This window comes from Cololabis saira, chromosome 1 (genome assembly GCF_033807715.1).
Source record: "Cololabis saira isolate AMF1-May2022 chromosome 1, fColSai1.1, whole genome shotgun sequence".
Classification (NCBI taxonomy): Eukaryota; Metazoa; Chordata; class Actinopteri; order Beloniformes; family Belonidae; genus Cololabis; species Cololabis saira.
In genome coordinates, this window is record NC_084587.1 from 46,422,012 (window position 1) to 46,435,441 (window position 13,430).

The following is a 13,430-nucleotide window of genomic DNA, read 5'->3' on the forward strand; positions in this document are numbered from 1 at the left end:
TAACCAATTCTCTGAGCCTGTCCATCTTAGCCCACTCCAACCGGTCTCTAAATGAGGATGAAGTCTCTAACCTTCTAGTCGGCTCAAAACCAACAACTTGTCCTCTCTATCCTGTACCTACCGACATCCTGCTGAGCATTTAACCTACTGTCCAACCTGCAATAACCCACATTATCAACTCCTCTCTTAAATCTGGCATCTTTCCCTCTGCCTTCAAACAAGCTCCAGTCACCCCACTGCTGAAAAAAACCCACACTCATCTCCCCTGGTTTATCCTCGGTCCTCGTACTGCTGGACCTGTCTGCTGCCGTTGACACGGTCAACCACCACATCCTCCTCTCCACACTCTCAAAGATCGAGCTTTCAGGATCCGTCCTCTTGTGGTTCATGTCTCACCTCACAGGAAGATCCTTCAGAGTCATGGCAAAGGACGAGTGTCCAGATTGCATGTGTGGCAACAAGGGTGCCACAGGGATCGGTGCTTGTCCCCCCTTCACTGTCAGGGCTATGGTGAAGACCCAAACAGGCAGATGGGATATCAGTCAGTAATGACCTTTATTATTACTGCAGTCTTTAACAGTTTCTACAGTGGCAGGGTGAAAAGTCTTGGCTCAGTGAATTTCTGCGAGATCAGAGGAGTGAGCCTGGAGTCGCTGACTGAAGGCAAAGCCAACAACTGGTGGATGACCTAGCTGGCAGACAGGTCCAGTGGTGAGCTGTGTAGCCACAGAGCTCAGCAGGTGTGTAACCAGGAGGGGATAAGTGAAATTCATGGTCCGAGACAGTAGGCTGAGGTCATATCCAGGGCGGAGACGAGGCAGGCAGGTCGGGGACAGGCGAGGTCGGCAAGAGGTGATCAGTCCGGGGAAAACCGTTGGAAAGTCATGCATGACACAAGAACAACTGGTGCTGAAGGAAAGACGGGAGCTTAAATGCAGCAGGGCTGTCACAGGTGTGGAGAGCTGGCCTGATGAGGAGGCATGGCTAACAGGTAGAGTGGACCGTGACTCACTAGGTGAAATCATCAGCTCTCATGGCTTCTGCTACCACTGCTATGCTGATGACACCCAGCTCTTCCTTTCCTTTCCACCCGGTGACACTGCCGTCTCAATGCGAATATCAGCCAGTCTTTCCGATATCTCTGCATGAAGAAGAACCGTCACCTTCAGCTAAATCTGTCCAAGACTGAGATTATTGTCTGTTCAGCCAGTCATCCCTCACCTCCTCAGATAAACGTGATTCCACCACACTTGTGCCCACGTCTTCTGTTAAGAATGTTGGTGTCATGTTAGACAGCCAGCTGACCTTTAAGGACCATGTTGCCTTGGTTTCCGGGTCTTACCGATTCCCTCTTTACAACATCAGGAAAATCAGACCCTACCTGAGAGAACATACATACATACATGAGAGAACAGCCTTTGGTTCAGGCTCTGGTCAAGTCACGCATTGACTACTGTAATTCCTTGTTGGTCGGCCTTCCTGCCTGCTCAGTTAAACCTCCTGCCTACCTTCACTGCTTCATCCAGAGCTACACTCCCTCTACCTTCACTGCTTCATCCAGAGCTACACTCCCTCTCGACAGCTCTGCTCAGCCAGTGAAAGACGCCTGGTGCTTCCACCACAACGTGGCGTGAAATCAGTAGCATGATTCTTCTCCTCCATTGTTCCCCGATGGTGGAACGACCTACCAAACTCTGTCTGATCTGCAGGGTCTGTATCTACTTTTAAGAGCAAGTTAAAGACTCAGCTCTTCAAGGAGCATTTCTGCATCTAGTAAACTTCTCTGCTCATCAGAATTAGTTAGGAGATGTGTGCAGCTCTTTGCAGGACTCTTTCCAAAGTATTGGAAAAAGTTGTTTTTAAACAGTTGCAGTCTTTTTTTAGTTAGCAACACAACGAGCCGTATTTTCTATATAATAATAATTATGCTCTGGTAGACCTTTATTCACAGATAAGAGGTCACATTTTCTGAAGGTATAGCACTATGTCAACAGCTAGCCACCAACCAAGACTGTCAATTAAAGTACCAAGCCCCTACTTATGCATACATTTGATGTTTTATGCGATGGACTGGTGACCTGTCCAGGGTGTCACCCCTGCCTCTCACCTGAAAATAGCTGGGATAGACTCCAGCAGACCCCCGTGACCCTGAAGGATAAAGCGGGTATAGATAATGGATGGATATAGATAATGGATTGATGTTTTATATAATGTTTTACGTAAGTAGATAAACCCCACTCCTGAGACAACCAGGCTGTAAATAAGATGATTTCTGCAGGACCTTTTCTGGACCTTGTAACATGGAGGCCAATGGAGCCGGACTCTCTTTTTTTTTTTTTTTTACCTTGTCTGCACACATATTATTGATTGATACCATGACGGTAGAAACCAAAAGTGTATATATGTGCATTATTACTATATGTAATATATACATATATATACGCACACATATGCGTACACATACATAAATATACACATACAAACCCAGTGTTTTTTTTTTTTTTTTGGGGGGGGGGGGGGGGTGACGACATCCACTGCCAATCCAGGAAGCAGGAACACACGGAGACACACGTCAAGCACTGGAAATCTGCAACAAAAAAACCACAAACAAAGCACGAAACCGGCACGGAGCCATCCAAAACACGAACAGCAATCGACCTAAATCTTGAGATCTGATCGCAGTCTGAGCTAAGCTATCGCTACCGCTACCTAAACCCAAAAACTAGAGAGCCAGCATGCAGGTGAACAAGCCAGTGTGTATGTCTGTGTGTGTGTGTGTATGTATATGATCATGCATGTGTGTGTGTGTGTGTGTGTGTGTGTGTGTGTGTGTGTGTGTGTGTGTGTGTGTGTGTGTGTGTGTGTGTGTGTGTGTGTGTGTGTGTGTGTGTGTGTGTGTGTGTGTGTGTGTGTGTGTGTGTGTGTGTGTGTGTGTGTGTGTGTGTAATAAGGAAGAGCCCGGAACCCAGGCCACCGGCAACCCCACAGAGGGGAGAAGTAGGAGGGAGGCAACCCACCGCCTGCGAGGCCCCCCCCCCACCCGGCGGCGGCCGAGGGGGCCCGCGGGCGGGGCCCCCACGGCGCGGAAAGAAGCAGCCAGGGATCCCGCGGCGGCGGACCGCGACCCAGGCAATCCCCGGCCACCCGGTCCGGGCCGGACACGCGGCCAGGAGGCCCTCACCCTTCAGGCCAACGACCCCCACCCGGCAGGGGGCCAGCCTGCCCGGAGAGACAGAGCCGCCCCGGCCGCCGACGCGGGCAGGCGCACCCGTCCCCCACGAAAGTGGCCCTCCAAGACCAGAGGGGCGCCCCGCCGTAGAGGCAGCGGGGGGGACCGGAGACGGGCCCGGAGAGAGGGAACCCCCCAACAAGGCGACACCCGCGCAGGCCCGACAACGGAGGGCCCCAGACCCAGGCATCCCATTCATTCATCCATTCACCTATTCGCTACCTATACTAATAATAATATAATATACTATACATAATAATAATAATAATACTAGCCGGACTCTCTTTTGACACCACCCCCCAGTGGTCAGCCGAGGAACTGCAGCTTCCTTCCAGTCCTGGATGGTTTCCTCGTCTGACACCACACAGGGAGGGAATTCTGACTTGCAGCATAGACGGGAGTCCGTTACTGGTTGGCACGCTTTTAATCATCACTGATATTTCTCTGCCTCACCTTTTGTTCAAGATGACTAGTCACTGTCAACTGAGACCCTGAAATCTATAAAAAAAAAACAGGTAAATGCAAATCATTTGAACACCTCACTCACTTTTTTTTTTTTTTTTACAGGAGTCACATCAAGGCCCAGCTTGCATAATTCATGTGCCCACTTATTTCAATAAATGCACTGAAACCAAACTTCCTCCGGGTGGGTACTTTAACATGTTTCTGATGAAGCAGGAGTGTTTTTTTCGTCTGATTCAGACTCGGGAGGTGATGATCTCTTTTTATATTTACTCTTGAGTCTCTGCTGAGGACACTGAATGGATGCTCTTTGGCTTCTCCATATACTTCTCTTCAGGTTCTTCCCCGGTCTCACCGCCTCTACCACCACCTCAGCTCGTGTCTTCCTGCCGTTTCTTTGTATTTCATGCTACCTGACCGTTCTGATCCTCTAATCTCACACAAGAGTTGATGAAACAGTTTGTGAAAGTAATAGTAATCCTTACAACAATAGGGACTCTTAAATGAAACCATACCTGCATAATACAATAAGATAGATAGATAGATCTTTATTGTCATTATATCACCAGGTACGACGAAATTAAAAGTGCTCTTCAGTCAGCGCATCATGTAAAAAAATAAAATAACCAATAAATAAAATGAAATAAAAACAAATAAAATAAATATATATCTAGACACCTTCACCCCTCCACATATACGTCAACACACGGACATTACAAGAACTTTCATCAACATACAATCATTTTTTTGTTATTGCACATTAGCTCCTGTTTTTGTTGAGAATGGTTATTGCTGTTGGATAAAAGCTGTGTTTGAGTCAGTTTGTCCTTGTTTTAATGGGTCTGTATCGTTTCCCAGATGGCAGCAGTTCAAACAGTGAGTGTCCGGGGTGTGAAGTGTATTTTATTATATTTTGGGTTTTTTCTGGCCACGGGAGTGGTGGAGGTGTTCCAGTGTGGAGAGAGGCCAGCCGATGGTGACGACCCTCTGGAGGTGTTTCCTCTGAGCTGCTGGAGCTGCTGTACCAGATGCAGATACAGTAGGTCAGAATCAGAGCTGGGTAGTAACGAGTTACATTTACTCTGTTACATTTACTTGAGTAAGTTTTGGGAAATTTTGTACTTTTAGGAGTAGTTTTGAATCACTATACTTTTTACTTTTACTTGAGTAGATTTGTGAAGAAGAAACTGTTCCTCTTACTCCGCTACATTAGGCTACGTTGAGCTGTTACTTTTCTTTTATCCCTTTTATCCGCGTACGCGTCAATCTCATGACATCACTGGGTGATTCTTTGGGAAAAATGTTTGTTTTTGCATGTTTTGTCACATTTACACAGACTCAAACACACACAGAGTTTATATGAGTTCATGGGCTTGTTCTAGTTCTGCCTGGTTAAAAAAGAAAAGTACAAAGGCTGGAAATGTTGTACTACTTGTGCTTAATTCATTTTTTTATTCTGTTATTTTATTTATTAAAGTACTTACATTTACTTTAAGATTATTTTAATTGAAGCTATTTTTTTATTAATTTTAATTTATTTTATTGATTTAATTTGCCTGAAGATGATTATTTTGAACTTTTGTCTGTTTGATTGGTTGTGTTAAAAAAATAAATCAGACGTTACTCAACAGTTACTCAGTACTTGAGTAGTTTTTTCACCAAGTACTTTTTTACTTTTACTCAAGTAATTATTTGGATGACTACTTTTTACTTCTACTTGAGTCATATTATTCTGAAGTAACAGTACTTTTACTTGAGTACAATTTTTGGCTCCTCTACCCACCTCTGGACATAATGCTCTCGATGGCTCGGTAGGAGGAACCAGCAGCCTCTCAATAAAACCAGTAACAATACAACCATGAGCCACCAGGGGGCAGCAGAGCGTCGTTTCCTGGGTGGGAAACTTTTTGCCACTGAGGCCAAGTTATTCCGTGAATTTAAAAAGCACTTGTCAAGCCAGTTAACGAGGTATGTTAGTGTGAACCGGAGGGCAGATCGTGGATAACCTCTCCCCCCTCCAGCTCATCTCCTCCCTGCTGTCAGATAAGCCCAGGCGGGGCAGCGGGCCGCCCCTTCCCCTCCCTGCAGCTGCAGTCACACACAGACCGGGCCGGTCCATGGAGTCCTCCCTGGAGCTCTCCAGCTCGCTGGGCAGCGTGTCCTCCCTGCTCTCCCGCTGCCGCACCTGCAAGGTGCTGCTGATCGGGGACTCCGGGGTGGGGAAGACCTGCCTCACGCACCGGCTCAGCGCGGCCGACTTCCCCCGCGGGGTGGAGGCCACCATCGGCGTGGACTTCCGAGAGAGGCTGCTGGAGGTGGATGGAGAGAAGATTAAGGTGGGAACTGTCTTTTTCCCTTTTTCTTTTCACCAGTCAGAACCAACAACCCAAATGCAAGCCGGTTTATTATTTTATTTGAGTTTGCTGCCTCAAGAAGAAGGCACGCCGCCTTTTCCGCCCAGCTGTTAGAGACCTGGGTGATGACCCGGGGCTCCGCTCCTCTGTTCTCTCTCGGGTTGTTGCTTGAATTGGTTGTTTGTCCGACAGAAACATTCTCTGGATGGCAGGAAACTCGTGTCTGCAGGCGGGAGTCACGTTAGTGCATCTACTCCCGAACAGTTGTTTTAATGCACTGATATTGTGCTTGATCTACTTTAAAAAAATAAGTCAACTTTTTGCATGAGATTATTATGTAGATCAAGAAAGACTAGTCTTTGTATAAACTACTTAAGTTTTTGTATGTAAATAATACATTTTGCAAGTACAGTCAACTTAATTGTGTTAAGTTTACTTTATTTATCAAAATTAAGTTGACTTTATTTACCAAAATTATTTTGACTTTACTTGCAAATAAATTTTGTACATACTAAAAATTAAGTAGTTTATACAAAGACTAGTCTTTCTTGATCTAGTGTAAAGCAACAAACTAATATCACAGATTTAAATATGTTATATTTACATGCGCTTAGATTTATTTTTTTCAGTGTGTGCAGCCTGATTTATGGGAGGCCACGGCCGCGATAATGGACCCAGAAAACTGTGGGTGTTGGTTGGTCTGCGTGTTCCTGAGCGTTTTGAAACGTCCACTTGAGAGGAAGTGTGACAAGGGACTGTGGATTTGTTTAAAACCTCAAGACTTCTCAATTCACGCTGAAGGGAACTGGATAGACCACATCAGAAGTGTAAAATCATAATCTGAGTCTCACAACCCACATTCTTACTCACAATATAACATTAATAAAACAAAACAAATGTTGAAAGTGAGTTTATATTGAATCCAAAAAGGAAGCGGTCCACAAACAAACACTTGAAGAACATCAGCAGTAGCTGTTTATATACGGTAAAGTAAAGATGGGCAGAGAAATGCCGCGTCTACAAATCGTGAGGCAATTTCAGAGTAATGTTCCTCGGGGTAAAACTGAGAAAAACTTTGAGTATTTCATTATCTGCAGAGCGTGGAAAGCTTCTGAGAAACTGGAGAAATCTCTGTGTGCATGGGACAAGGCAGAAAATTAAATGTTGGACGCCCGTTATCTAGCTCTGTAGTGAAACCAGTCCTGCGTCTCAGTCCCTGCACGGGCTCAGGAACACGTCCCGAAATCCTTTTCTCAGAACAGCGATTCTCTGTGACGTCCACAAATGGAGGTTGAAGCTGTGCGACGCAAGGAACAAGCCTTATGTGAACAGAATCCAGGAATATCCCCGACTTCTCTGGTGCCAACGCTCATTAAAGTGGTCTGGGGCAAAGTGGAAAACAAAGTGATTTTGGAAGCCATGGCTGCTCCTTTTGGACTTGTCTGTAGGATAGTAAGTGTATTTAAGGCACAGATCTGGTGCCAAGACTGTGACCGGTGAGGCTCAGAACCATCGGTGGACTTGGATCTGGTTGCGATCCATCCTTGGTGAAACTCCTTTAGACAGTGCTCCCGACTTCAGGTCAGCGTGGAGGTTCACGTTTCATTGAAACAACAATTGTGGAAATGCAGGAGGGGACAAACATATTCATGTTCCAAGTCCTGGTTTTGGACTCCGGCATCCGTCTATGTGGATTTGGGACGATGCAGGTGGACTAGAGACTCCACACAGACCAGCAGAAGTGGAGCAGGAATGGACGTCATTATCCCGGACGCGACTGTGAAGGAGCATCTGTGCATCCCAGATGTTGAACTGTTGGATGGGAACGTCCACCCATGCCGTCTACTCAGAGCCCACCCTACTACCTGCTGGTGCACCGTGCAACAGCATCGCCACAGTTGTTGCCAGGCAACAAACAACACTCCAGGGCGTTTCACTATGAACTCCGGAGTGTAAGATGCAAAAAAATGTATGGTCTTATTAAAAGGTTTTGTGGCTCGAAGACATGTAAACATGTGAGAGCCAGATGATATATTTTGTATAGGTGGAGTTCCGTTCTTGCTGTATTACTCCAGTATATTATTCCAGTTTTTCATCTACCCATTTTTAGCTCGGAGAGACTCTGCCTCTCTTTTGGAGAAACGTTGACCTCAAGAGATGAAGACTCGGGTTCTCTCTTGGCCCTGGAGACAAACTTTCAGGGCCATGATCTGTGAACCACTTCATCCCTTCTGCCTTGTGACACGGTCCTTGATCGTGCTGGAAGATGCATCGATCATCACCAGATGGATTGATGGTGGTGGTGTTGCCTCTTTCCCCCAAACAGCAAAAAGAGGACTTCGTTGGAGAAAATACTGAATGTCTGTTTGAAGGTCTCGGTAATGCAGTAAACGGTTCTCCATGCAGTGTCCTTTATTTGTTTCCTAGTTTCTGAGACCATTTGGATGAAAGTCACTGGAAATGAATTGAATACTTTATTAATCCGCAGATGGTAATTATAAAATGGCATTCTGTTGTTAAGAAGTACTGCAAGCGCTCCTGACAATCATCTCTTGGTCTTTTGTGCAACTGTATCGTCCAAAGTCCACGTGGAGAGATGTCCAGAACATGCTCCTGCAGCCACGTCTCAACAAACACAATACTCCTGCCATCTCCTGTCATGGTTAAAGGGGACCTATTATGAAAAACACGTTTTTTCTTGTTTTAACATATATAAAGTGGTCTCCCCTCACCCTGCCAGCACAGGGGAGACAAAATACCATGAAATTCTGCAGGGTCTGCTCCCCCCCTTGACTGAGTCTTCCAGTGTCACGTGACCTTTTTTTGAGCCATTCTGAATCTGCGCCTATGGTGACGTCACCATAGGCGCTCATTTCCATAGGTTCAGCCTCCGCTGCTGAAACCACGCCCACAACCAGCTCTCTCCGCTGCTGGAGCGGTCCTTTCCTTCAGCCAGTCGGACGCGGCGCCGCGGCGGAGCGGATCCGGGTTAAATCATCCAGGTTCCCGGGTGGTTTGGGAGCTGGGTCCTCGGGGGTCTGTCCCAGGTCGGACCAGCTTCATCCTCAAAGATTTTCAGGCAAATCTGTCGGTTTGATCCCCAGTAACGGGCGATGCGCACAGGATGCGCTCCGGAGCCGATCTGTGCGCCGGCCGTGGGGTTGAAGCGCCCGTCGCGCAGCATCCGCCGGGCAGATCCGGCTGAAATTCCGCTGGTCGGTCCCCGGGAGTCCCTGCTACCAGTCCAGGCCGGTTCCTGCGGTCCCGGTCGGTCGGAACCGGTCAGATTCCCCCGTTAAAGCCGCGGTGATGCGCGCTGCTCTAGCAGCGCTGCTCCCGGGCGCCCGGCGTGGCTCCGGGCCAGCGTTCAGCATCCGCCGGGTAGATCCGGCTTAAATAGAGCATAAATGTTATTTATATACAACTCATATTTTATTTTTTTAACAATAAAATTTCCATTTGTGAAAATTCAGTGTTGTGATAATTTACAGGCTCGGGCTGCTCTGGCGGAGCGAGGTTTATTCTCCTCCCCTGCTACACGTCATTCAGGGAGCCAATCAGCACAGAGCCTCATTATCATACCCCCCCCTTCCCTAAAAATGAGGCGCAGAAAAAGAGGTTAGAAGCGGTAAAACTAGTGACAGGGCCCACAGGCTGGATTTATGATTTATGTAGAAAAAACAAGCTTTAGATTGTTTTTAAGACATTCAAGGCCTGTTTAAAATATACATTAAATGCCATAATAGGTCACCTTTAACGTCCCACCATCCCGGGGTCTCATTCATGATTATCAACTGAGAAAGGTTGCCAAAACATCTTAGTTTTTGTTCTCTATTGTCCTTGACATCCTCGCCCTCTTCAATCCTTCTGCTTTTGAGGTCTTTTTCTGATCATAAGCTGGTTTTAGGAAGATAATCAGCTGTTTCCATTTAAAAAAAAAAAAAAAAATTTGATTGAAGCTTATTACAACAAGTATCACAACATAACCTGTAACATAAAAAAAACAACTCAGGGCCGGTACTAAGGTTTTGGTGGCCCTGAACAAACCCTCCAAGCTCAAACACTAAGTCACAATGCTGACGGCTGAATGCATGGACAGACGGACAAATTCATTTTAAACTTTATTAGGAAATTCTAAAATATTATTTGAATTAACTTTCAAAAGGAAGGCAAAACATGTCTCCACCGCTGAAGACGTGTCTAGAGTCCCCAGACCAGAGGGCCAGTCCAGTCACAAGTCCCTGTTGAGTTTCACATGTTTTCGTTTGCATTATTGTGACTTTGTTTTTGTATAATTCAAATTTATTAAATAGGGGTCAGTCTTATTTTGGAAAATCGCGACGCGTCTTTTCTCGGTTCCCTTTCAGAGATGACGGAGCATGTTTTAATGCCCCGTAGCTTCGAGGTGTTGCAACACATGATTTCTTTTCCTCTTCATGCCTTCCGTGTCACTCGTTTCCTCTTTTTCGTGTTTGTTTCTCTGCCGTCCTACTGTTGAGGAAAGCCTGTGTTTTAATCTGTCTTTCTTTTCTTCTTCTTTCTCATTTCCTCCTCACATCAGCTGCAGCTGTGGGACACGGCCGGACAGGAGCGTTTCCGGAAGTCCATGGTGCAACACTACTACCGCAACGTCCACGCCGTGCTCTTTGTGTACGACGTCAACTGCCCGGCCAGTTTCAGCGGGCTGACCGCCTGGGTGGAGGAGTGCCGGCAGAACTCCGTGGGTCGGGAGGTTCCCAGGTAACGGCACCGCTCACCCGCCCACACCCGTCCACACCCGTCCACACCCGCCCACACCCGTCCGCTGAGTTTAGTCTCATTTGAGGTTTTCCGTCCCTTCGTCTCCAGGTTCCTGATTGGGAACAAAGGTGACCTCCGTGACCCCAGCCGGACCGGGCTCCAGGTGAGCCGGGAGATGGCACTCGGCTTCGCCAAAGCCAACGGCATGATTTTCTTCGAGACATCGGCCAAGAAGTCGTCGAAGAGACGCGCGAGTGTGCGGCGAGGCGGCGGGGAGGCGCAGTGCTGGCAGGACGAGGTGGAGGACATTGTGGCTGGCGTCGGCGCCGCGCTGAAGAGACATAAGAAACAGATTTCCCTGGCGCACAATGGCTCCTTCAAAGTCACCAACCGGAAACGAGCGGAGAAAGAGTCGAGGAGCTGCTGCTGAGGGAGGTTCTCCGTGGGGGGGAAGGTGCCACTTTTTATCAACGTCAGATTATGCGACTCGTCATTTTGGACCAAAGATCAGGAATGGCAAACTCTTTTTTTTACTTGTATAATCACCACTCCCATGAAGAACTTTAATATTTAAACTCTTAAAAGTGTGACATGACTTTGTTCTAAATTTTGTGAATATTTGTGATTTTATCGTTTATTAGCTGCAAAAATAAAATACTGTGAATTTGAACATCCAGGTGACCTTTTTAAGTGCAGCGCCGAAGTTTGTTTTCAACAGCGTGAACCGCGGCTAACGCGCAGCTCCAAGGTGACCATGTCGATGGTGGTCACAGCGAGCACAGGTGGTCCTTCAACTTCAAACGCTGTTGTCCAGGTGACTCGGCCAGGGATGAGCAGTCCCGGACCTGCGTTGACCAAAGATCACGCCTTTTCCACGGCCATCCTGAGGCTTTCTCAGACGCTGCTGTGATCTTCTCGGTGGTTCTCTTGCTGTACCTGAGTGTGTATCCCACCTCAGTGGCGAGGTGACATACTTTCCGTCACCTGCTCCGACATTTCACCGTCTAGTCTTCCTCCTATGGGATTCCTCTTCCTCAGGCTGTAGCCAGAAGAGCCTGCTGAGCTTGGTCCAGCTTCTCTCCAGCCTCGTTTAAGGCAATAGTTCCTCTTCCCATCCAAGCCAAGACGCTGCTGTTGCCCTCAGAACTTTGTAACCTCAGAACTTTGTAACCTCAGAACTTTGTAACCTTAGTCACCAGTCAGGGACGGTCCAGAGACGTCTATCATCCTACCTTTGTGGGTCTCCTCCAGTCCTGCTCAGGTTTCCTCCTGGACCAGCAGGTCCTTTTCCTGGTCCTGCCTGGTGTACTGCAACTGCCCTCACCAGCATCCTGGTCAGCTGCCTCCCGCGTCTTCAGCTTCAGGCCCGTCCTCACATCTGTAGCTCTTGAGTCTCCAGTCAGCAGAACATCCCCGTCCCGGGAACAGGCAAACTCTTCCACCAGGCTGCTGAAGAGGAGCAATACTCCAATAATACTCCCAAAGTGTTTGATGGTGTGATTGCAGAGTGGCACAAAACAATGCACAAGTGTAAAAGCCACGTGTGTGGAAAGTACGTACGTAGTAGTTGGAGCCAAAAATCACACTGAAGAGCAGATTTTTCCAACAACGTACAAAGTGTTTGGAGCACATCTGGAGCACTCCTGTGTGGCTCGTGTAGAAACTAAAAAAGCACAATCTTCAAATTCTTTCAGATGTTTCCAAAGGCTTGAAAGTTGTGTGAGACTTTTGTCATCTAAGTTCTGCTGAGATCTTAAAAGATATCCTGATCCCTTGCAGAGGAAACCTCCAGAGTAAAATCAGTTAGAGATCTGTTCATCAGATCGTAAGGAACGTAAACGGTCATAAGATGTGTATTAAAAAGGGCTGTTTTCACAGGTTTGTGCTGCTGGCAATGGTTGATTAACTGTAGACTGACCAGTGTTGTGCAAGTTCATACCTCTCGTGAACTAGTTCAAAGTTCAGTTCACATAGTTTAAAAATGAACAGTTCAAGTTCAAAGTTCACCATTTTCATTTTGAACTAGTTCAAGTTCAGTTCATTTCAATATTTTCAGCTGAGAAGAACAAATGAAACGCCACCCTATCCTAAACTGTTCATTGTATACAATCATGTATTGTCCTATAGTGGAATATCATGCTATTTAGCGTATGCATGTTCATACTCTGCAAAAGCCACAATTATAGTGTCATGTCTTGCAATCAATTATACGAGACCTTACATTCTATCACACAAAATTGATTAAGTTATTGCTTATAGCACAAAGGATGTGGACAAAGGATCATTTTTGTTTTGCTTTATTCAACTGTTGCAACAATATTGTTCCTCTAGAAAAAGAATGAATTTAAGACATTCCAACAACATAAAAAAAGTTTGACACACCAGAATATTGTTTTTACTCTTTAGCAACTAAAACAACCCCTGTAGAACTACAGTAGGTGTTCATCTGTAATGGGAATGTGAACACTTCCCCAAAACAAACATAAAATACATGTGCTCTTATTTTTCTATGAAGGCTGCAGGCAGTGTGAGTTGGTTCATTTGGGGCTGTGGGCAGGGGGTCTTCTTGGCCTTTCCTTAAGACTTTTTTTGATGTTCAAGGACTTGGAGATACTTTCTAACACTGGATGGATGCTTTAACTCCA

General features: G+C 46.5%; 1 protein-coding gene across 1 annotated transcript; it reads left to right on the top strand.

The window, feature by feature from the left end:
- Window positions 1-5,796: 5,796 nt before the first annotated feature.
- Window positions 5,797-11,421, top strand: LOC133453416 (ras-related protein Rab-33B-like). The gene is made up of 3 exons (XM_061733095.1): window positions 5,797-6,027; window positions 10,607-10,785; window positions 10,894-11,421. Exons 1-3 carry the CDS (start codon window positions 5,809-5,811, stop codon window positions 11,213-11,215), a joined length of 720 nt encoding a protein of 239 aa, XP_061589079.1. The 5' UTR covers window positions 5,797-5,808; the 3' UTR covers window positions 11,216-11,421.
- Window positions 11,422-13,430: the final 2,009 nt, after the last annotated feature.

Coding starts and splice junctions, on each gene's coding strand:
- LOC133453416 (XM_061733095.1), top strand. CDS start 5,809: ATGGAGTCCTCCCTGGAGCTCTCCAGCTCGCTGGGCAGCGTGTCCTCC. Junction 6,028..10,606: donor TGGATGGAGAGAAGATTAAG/GTGGGAACTGTC, acceptor TCCTCACATCAG/CTGCAGCTGTGGGACACGGC. Junction 10,786..10,893: donor GTGGGTCGGGAGGTTCCCAG/GTAACGGCACCG, acceptor CTTCGTCTCCAG/GTTCCTGATTGGGAACAAAG.